The sequence below is a fragment of the Geotrypetes seraphini genome, chromosome 2 (assembly GCF_902459505.1).
Source record: "Geotrypetes seraphini chromosome 2, aGeoSer1.1, whole genome shotgun sequence".
Classification (NCBI taxonomy): Eukaryota; Metazoa; Chordata; class Amphibia; order Gymnophiona; family Dermophiidae; genus Geotrypetes; species Geotrypetes seraphini.
In genome coordinates this window covers 299,539,090-299,547,817 of record NC_047085.1, presented here as the reverse complement: position 1 = coordinate 299,547,817, position 8,728 = coordinate 299,539,090, and the positions used below count along the sequence as shown (strand labels likewise).

General features: G+C 44.0%; 1 protein-coding gene across 1 annotated transcript in view; it reads right to left on the bottom strand.

The window, feature by feature from the left end:
- Positions 1-241: 241 nt before the first annotated feature.
- The window catches only part of CSF2RB (colony stimulating factor 2 receptor subunit beta), a 75,258-nt gene continuing 66,771 nt past the window's right edge, over positions 242-8,728 (bottom strand). The window contains exons 10-12 of the mRNA XM_033930026.1: positions 4,779-4,882; positions 3,217-4,456; positions 242-1,758 (exon numbers count right to left, since the gene is read on the bottom strand). Of these exons, the coding sequence (XP_033785917.1) occupies positions 3,226-4,456; positions 4,779-4,882 (1,335 nt within the window). The 3' untranslated portion in view covers positions 242-1,758; positions 3,217-3,225. The remainder of the gene's footprint in view (positions 1,759-3,216; positions 4,457-4,778; positions 4,883-8,728) is intronic.

Sequence of the window (8,728 nt, the reverse complement as noted above, 5' to 3'; positions counted from 1 at the left end):
TAGAATATTTATTCTGTTTGACTCAATGTCTTCTTTACAATATAGAACCATCTCACAGAAGAACATAAGAATTGCCGCTGCTGGGTCAGACCAGTGGTCCATCGTGCCCAGCAGTCCACACACACGGCAGCCCTCTGGTCAAAGACCAGCACCCTGAGACTAGCCCTACCTGCATACGTTCTGGTTCAGCAGGAACTTGTCTAACTTTGTCTTGAATCCCTGGAGGGTGTTTTCCCCTATGACTGTCTCCAGAAGAGCGTTCCAGTTTTCTACCACTCTCTGGGTGAAGAAGAACTTCCTTGCGTTTGTACGGAATCTATCCCCTTTCAATTTTAGTGTACCTTTGCATAAGGAGTCCTAAGTACTATAACTTCTGAGAAGCTTGCTCAGCATAATCACATAATTGAGAAACTGAGTTTTCCAACATAAATTCAACTCTAGTCACTAATTTTCACATGTCTACTAGGGTAATATCAGATGGTACTTGTTCTAAAGAGCCCTTATCCAAATCAGGGCATGGTACTATAGATGCTACTTTGCATCTGGAAATAAGAATTGGAGGATCTTGAGCTGAATCTACTCCAGAACCCACTACGCTAAATGAATAAGGTACCAATTTGGAGATGATTAAGGAAGACATAGATAAAGGTGGGGTAAGGGGACCCCCCCCCCCCCCAGGGCTGAGAAAAGTGCCTGAGCATTGAAGAGGTTTTCATTGGACCCATCAAGGCTGCAACAGCTTGTACATTTTCTCTGTGGAGTCAACAGTTAATTTCCTAGCAGAGGGTGATGAATTATCCTCGTTCTTCTGTTTCCTCTCCATATGAAAAAGAAAGATTTAAGTACTCAAATTCTGCAGAAAGAGTAAAACAGATCATGTAGATATCCTATCAGGGTCTCTGGCCTTCCCCATCCTCCAGAGGGGCTCCAGAGAGGTATGTCTCTTTGGGCCACATCCCTGCAACCCACGCGTCACACATACTACAACACCGATAAGGACCTTCCACTAATGACAGGGAGATCCTGTCTCAAGCTGTCCTAGCAGTGCCCAAGTCTCATGGCACTCCTCTGTTAGTCTGTATCCAAACACATCTGATTCCAAATCTATTCAGACATTGTTGGACTGATAAGATTTCTCAATAAGGACCTCCCGGTGACATCAGGAAGGTCCTATCCCAGGTTGTCTGTGCAGTACATGAATCTCGTGGCACACCTTTGCTAGTGTCTGCAGTCAAACACACCCAACTTTCATGTCATCCATCTATTGAGACTTCAAAGCTCCTTCTGCCTCTTGGGTCCTGTGCATGGACTTGAGAGCATTTCTGGAAATGTTGCCCTGGAGGTCCTAGATTTCCAATTTCTACTTAATTTTGCTTCCAAAGCATCTATTCCACACTATCCTATGTTGTTAGTACCCACCTGTGTTGTGCCAAGACAGCTGGTTCATTCACACCTATTATGTATATGAGGCATGAGGTCCTCCACCTTAGCATCAGATAGGCAAGTGACTAAACAATCATCCAGGAATGAATTACAATTCTCATGAGGCAAAAGCATTCTGGAGGAGAGGGTGGAAACTACCAAGACACAGAGCAAGATGCCTCATTAGGGGAGCAGAACAGAGAAGTAAAGGATGAGAGATATTCTTCAGTCTATCAAGACAAAAAGCAGATCGAACTACACAGGAAGGTGAGCTCAACATCTGTGCTGGATGGTTGTGGTATGTTCTTCCTTTTAATTGAGAAAAGAAGATTAAACCTGCAAGGAAGGGTTGTAGAGAGACAGAGGGAGAAAAAAAAAACTTTTCAAAGCTAATAATTTGGCTTTAATAAATCACTCCCCTTAAAACAGAATCTCTATGAGCATAATATAACAATTACCGTATTTTTCGCTCCATAAGACACACTTTTTCCACCCAAAAAAGTGGGTGGAAAAAGGGTGCATCCTATGGAGCAAATACCCCCCCCCCCCACCTCCCAGTTACCTTTTTTTAATTATTGTGCCCTCCCTCCCTTGACATGGCTGCCTCTCTAGCAGCAGAGAGGCGCACAAGACTGCCTGCCTGGTTAGCTGACGCGGCTGCCTCCTCTTCCCTTCTGTAGTAGCAGAGCGGCACACAAGGCTGCCTGCCTAATCCTGCGCCGCTTCCGTTCTCGCAGGAAGTGGCGCAGGACCAGGCAAGCAGCCTTGTGAGCTAACCAGGCAGCCAGCTTTGCATGCCGCTCTGCTACTGAAGACAGCAAGTCCTGCTTCCCACACACTACCCATGGGCCGAGCATGAGCAGCAGCCATCGGAACCGGAAGCCACTAGGAATCGGCATAGTGGCGCAGCCCTGACAAGAGTGAGCGGCTAAGGCAACAGCAGCAGTGGCAGCTGGTTCCGGTCTCCCACTCTCCTCCCTCCCTTCCACCATGGCAGCGCTTGGCTGCACATTCAGGCCTCAGCTGCCTCCACTGTTGCTCTTCTGACTCCCTTCACGTTCGGTCGGGACATGGAGGAACGGGCCCATCAAGCTGCGCCGGAGGAACTATAAAATACAGGGGAGAGGTTGGAGGGAGTATGGAGGGGTCCTGCCTGCCTGCCTGCTTGCCTCAGGGGGTGGGGTGCCCTGCCTGCCTACCTCGAGGTGGGGGTAAGGAGTACAGGAGGAAATGAAGCTTAACATGGGGAGGGAAAGAGACAGCAAATAAATTCTGAAGGAGGAGGGAGCATAGGGACAGGGACAGGGACATGGAATAATGCTGGAAAGGGGAGGAATAAAGATACAGTGATACTTAATGCAAGGGGAGGAAATGGTACACATGGATAGTGAAGAAGAGAAGAAATATTATACACTTTGGGGGGCCCTGCCTGCCTGCTTATTTGCCTTGGAGTGGGGGGCCCTGCCTGTTACTAGGCCACTATTCCTGCCTGCCACTAGGCCTGCCTGTCCTGTGCCCTGTCCCTGTCTACCTCTAGACCACCAGAATGGGGACAGGGTACAGAGCCTGGCAGGGAGGGAGACAGGGTGCAGAGCCTGGCAGGAAGAATTTGGTTCAGAATGGTTTTTTTCTTGTTTTCCTCCTCTAAATCTAGGATGCGTCTTATGCTCAGGTGCGTCTTATGGAGCGAAAAATACGGTATATTAAAATAGCCAGTTACTCACATTAGGGCAAATTTTAAAGATTAATCATTCTTGGATGGGAATGGTAGCCTTGTATATTCCAGTTGCTTACCATGGGATATTACACCTGAGGTAACATAAAGTAATCATTCTTTAATCTCTTCAGCAGATGGATGGTGTATGTTTCTGGTGTATCTTCTACCCTAGCATCACTGGATTCTGGACTTCCTTTGGCCTTTCCTATTAAATCTCTGGCTTCTTGTTGGATACTGAGAGTATAACTGATTTCATGTTGAGTACTGGGAGCTTCCATGTTTTTCCCTTCCTCTAAGCAATGGCTTTTTGGGAGCTGTTCACTGGGTTTGGAACCAGGAAAAAAACAATAGTCGCCAACTTGCTGTAAGAGTACTGGACTGGTGTGATCAGGGATAAGCATGATGATATCATCATCTCTTCTTTCTCCCAAATCCTTAGAAGCAACTGGTTCCTGGCTGGTTGGAGTGTCCACAAGTTGTGAGCTGGTTAATAGATTGGCTAGAGAAGGAGACGTTTGTACATAGCATTCATGGAGCTTGGGAAGAGCCAGAATACCACACTCTCCAGTGTCTGCAGCCTGAGAAAATCCCTGTTCCTTGCATTCATTCTTGCTGGAAGAAGGGTGGACAATTGAACTCAACTGGGCAGGAACTTTCTCGTGTGAATCAGTTGAATCTGAGGAAGAAAAGGGGAAGAAATGTTTGTCCCCTGGTGAGGGTTTCATCCCATATTTCACTGAGCACTGTAAAGGCTCAAAGTTGGCTTCCATGCTCTGAGTCATCAGATTTTCAGTTGAAGTATTCTGAGCATGCAGTGTCCCATCCACTAGCGTCTCTCCTGATTGATCACCTCTTACCATAGTAGATATGATAGTATTCATACAACATTCTGGTGGATTTACAACATATCCAAGAGAGGAGGGAGGAGGGCAAGTCTCAGTCAGTGAATCAGTCAATAGTGAGGGCAGGTTCTTAGTCAAACACTGAGGAAGTTTTATGTAACCATTGAGTCTTTGTGCCAATTCCTCCATGTTCTTGACCAAGATGAGCTCTGAAAGCAAAGTATTCAAAGAGCGTGCATGGGGACATATTAAATATGGACCGTTGAAAGCCAATGGAGAAATAGCATTTTCTATTGACTTCTTACTGGATATAGCATCCTGGCCAGTGAGTTTCATTGGTGGGAATGACTGGAAATCAGTGTACTCTGTGGGTATAGTGAACCCTGGGATGCTTTGCTCATGATCCAGTGAGGGGAACGGCGGGCACATCTTCTCCATTTCCTTCATCACCATGTTTGAATCCTCATTTATCTTCCTGTGATATTAAAAAAAAAATGATGCAATATATTAAAAAACTTAAATGGAACTTAAAATTAAATGGAAGTGGTTTTTACTAATAAACAATTGATGAATGACTGTTCACTAAATAGCTCACATACCCATGGGACCAATTCATATGAGAATGCTATGAAAGTAAATGCTATTTCCTAAATTCACTGCTTTCTTTCTACACAGATACTGTATATATTTTCACCCAAGAATGCTTTGATTGGGATAGTGGAATAGGAATTAGTATTTGAGCTCTGAATTTGGTACTTTCCCATCCCTTATGACTAGCACAGAGGAGTTCTACATACCTTTCCGACACTAGAGAGCAACTGCACAGGTCATCTTTCGTCATAAGACTGGGTATAGAAAATTCTGATCCATTAAGCAGCTTAGGAAGCACCAGATATCCCTTCTAAAAGCATAAGGAGAAAATAGTATTCACTTAGTTTAGGGAGTAAGCAGCTTTGTATTAAGTTGGGGAGGCTTTTGGAAATCTGAGACCAGAAATATTATCTGTCTCCTTCCACTTTATGCTTTTTGTTCTCAATTATTTCCTGACACCAAACATTATTAAGGAGGCCTGATGCACTGAACATTTTCTCCATAGCTAGAAAGAGACATGGAACTCTTAATACATTCAGCTTATTTCTCTGAGAGAATTACCTCCTCCTCCCCCCCTACTTCATTTTGAAACAGGTCCTTTAATAATAATAATAACTTTATTCTTCTATACCGCCATAGTCGAAAGACTTCTAGGCGGTTCACATTCGAAGAAGGCTGGACAATCAGCGAGATACAGGATGTATGAAGAGAGGGTTACATAAGAATTAGGTAAAGGAACAGTAAAAATAAACAACAAAATTACATCGAGGTAGAGAGGGGGAGAATATATCATTTGGAGGCTTCTGTTTAGGAGACAAATTTGTCAAACAGAATGGTTTTGATTGATTTTCGGAATTGACCTACGGCGCATTCCAAAAATCAATCAAAACCAATCTGTTTGACAAATTCGTCTCCTAAACAGAAGCCTCCAAATGATATATAAAGTTACTATAGTTGCTAATTGCATGGGTAAGTCATATAATACTTATGCTTATGTGTGAAACCATTACCATTATGTGCTTAAGTGCTAGTTGGGTGCTAAGCTGTGATCTATAACTTTAGTGTTCAACTCATATAGAACTGGATTCAGTAAATAGTGCTTATAATTTGGCACTGAATGGTATTCTATAATGAGTGTAATGGGATGGACATCTTACAACAGTGGTTGTCATTGCAAGGCCTGGAAGCCAATTGCAGCCTTTCAAGACCTCTGTGTGGCCTGCGGAACCTGTGCAGAATATCATCTCCCCCTTCATGATCCACCACTTTTTGTTTCCAGTCCTGCAGTCCTGCATTTTTCAGGCTGCGGGCAACGTGTATGAAGTAAACACGTTGCCTTCAGTGACCCTGGAAGCTTTCTCTCAGCTAAAGTTTCCTGTCTCCGCGGTAGGAAGCTGTAGCAGAGGAAAAGCTTCAGGAACAGCCGAAGACAGTGTGTTTACTTCATTCATGCTGCCCATAGCCAAAGAGTGCAGAATCACAATGGGGGTGAGGGTGGTGGGAGAGAAAGGAGAAGAAGATGCCAGACCTCTTTGTGGGAAGAAAAATGCGGAGAAAAGGTGAAGAGCAAAGAGAGGGAGGAAATGGTTCATATGGATGGATAGGAAGGGAACACATGGAAAAGTAGATAGATTGAGAAGGAAGCAGAAAAATGGAAGAAATTTGAATGTTAAAAGTTAATGCGAAAGATGGATATAGGGCAGAAAGTGAAGGAGAGAAAAACAGCAAATGGATAAGAAGGTCCTGGAAACAGTTAGGAGCACAGACAGAAGGAAGCACAACCAGAGACTGGGAAAAGATGATTAGAAAAATAAAATTACCAGACAGCAAAGGTAGAAAAATGATTTTATTTTCAGTTCAGTGATTGAAATATGTCAGTTTTGAGAATTTACATCTGCTGTCTATATTTTGATTTGTTCAGGAACAAATGCATTTCTCTGGTGTTGTACTACATGCAGAGTCTGGCATCATGGGTTTCAGTTGTGGATATTAGGACTTTTAGTTTGCATAGGCTAGGTCTCATTGTGTGACCAAGGCCAGGTGTTCTAGTAGGAATGAATGTCAAAAGGCGCTATTGCTATCATGGCCCCAAGTAGGAATATATTTGTCAACTCTCCTTCAACCCTTTGGGACCCAAAATGGCCCTTTCTTAAAAATTAGTGAAGGCCACTGCCCTAGAGCAGGGGTAGGCAATTCCGGTCCTCAAGAGCCGGAACCAGGTCAGGTTTTCAGGATATCCACAATAAATATGCATGAGATAGATTTGCATCTCAAGGAGGCAGTGCATGCAAATCCATCTCGTATATATTTATTGTGGAGATCCTGAAAACCTGACCTGGCTCCGGTTCTCGAGGACCGGAATTGTCTACCCCTGCCCTAGGGCCAGCTCAAGGAACTGTGGCACCCAGTGCCAACTTTTCTATCGTTGTTCCTACTCATTCACGATCCAGTTGCTCCCCCTCTATCTCAAGTCTCCCCCCTCTCCAATGTTGGTGATAAAGAACGCCAAAATCTTGAATCCCAATCTTACCCTCCCCATCCACAGAGGGAAGAGAAGAGAGGGGGAGAGATGCTGGACTGAGATTTTGGCACCCTTTATCACCCACACCCTGGGTCAGGACTTGACAATCCCATAGGTTGAGCTGGCCCTAGGATACCCTATATAGAATAGTATGCAGTACTTGGATCCATACTCAACTTTGGGTGTGAGGCGTTACACCAACTGAAACCAGGTGTAAATCCCAGCATGCAAGTTGGGCGTGAATCCTCACAGTATTCCATAACTGCGTACATCTTAAGAGGCTGCCCCTAAACCAGTGGTCCCAACCCTGTCCTGGAGGATCACCAGGCCAATCGGGTTTTCAGGCTAGCCCTAATGAATATGCATGAGAGAGATTTGCATATAATGGACGTGACAGGCATGCAAATCTGCTCCATGCATATTCATTAGGGCTAGCCTGAAAACCTGATTGGTCTGGTGGTCCTCCAGGACAGGGTTGGGAACCACTGCCCTAAACAACCCATGTCTCTCCCATTGTTATGGCCCCTTTGTATATTCGGCACTATTCTATAAATGGGTGTGTAAGTGTGTTTTCGCACAGAACTGCCATTTCTGCCCTGTTAGAACACTTTTCCGCACCAAAAAGTCAGCAAGGAAGAATTACCTAATGTTAGGCACCATTTATAGAATTCCCCCTTTAGCATGTAAATGAAAGGGTGCATGCACAGAGGGAGACACATGGGTGAGATATTAGGGTAGTCCAAAAAATTTAACACATTTTGTTTGTCTACAAGGCTAATTTTATTCTTTTATTTTAAAATGAAAAACACACAAAATTTTTACTTAAACAAAGTTTAGGGGTCACCCCACCTCGCTGTTTTATAAAACTACAGCTAAGCTTAACAGTATATTGTAATTCTTGTGCACTCAACAAATAATCAACAGTCTATGACAAAAGAGTCACATTTGATGCAGAAGGAAACTTCTTTCGGTGGCTGGGCACTAGCTGAAGAACAAATTGTTCTGTTCTTCATCTTTTGTTAAGGTTCCTTGAAAACTGGATTGTCAGTTCACTCTGTAGGATATTTCTTCAGGAATATTTTTGCTTTTGTTGATCCTCCTTTAATCATGAGATCAAAAAATGACTGTGTTCTCTGTTACAAAACTTTCAAAGGCCACAGGTTCTGTTTCATCTGCATGCATGAGACGTCGTGGAATGTCTGGCAATGGTAGGCATTGCAATTTCTGCACCATTTGTAGCTTTGTTTCTGGTGCAAATCTGTCATCAAAAAGGGCAAGTGCTACTAGATGACTGGACAGAATCTATAGATGTATAATCTATAATTTACTTGGATTTCAGCAAAGCCTTTGATACAGTTCCTCATAGGAGGCTGTTGAACAAACTTGAAGGGCTGAAGTTAGGACCCAAAGTGGTGAACTGGGTCAGAAACTGGCTGTCAGACAGACGCCAGAGGGTGGTGGTTAATGGAAGTCGCTCGAAGGAAGGAAAGGTGAGTAGTGGAGTTCCTCAGGGATCAGTGCTGGGGCCAATCCTGTTCAATATGTTTGTGAGTGACATTGCTGAAGGGATAGAAGGAAAAGTGTGCCTTTTTGCAGATGATACCAAGATTTGTAACAGAGTAGACACCGAAGAGG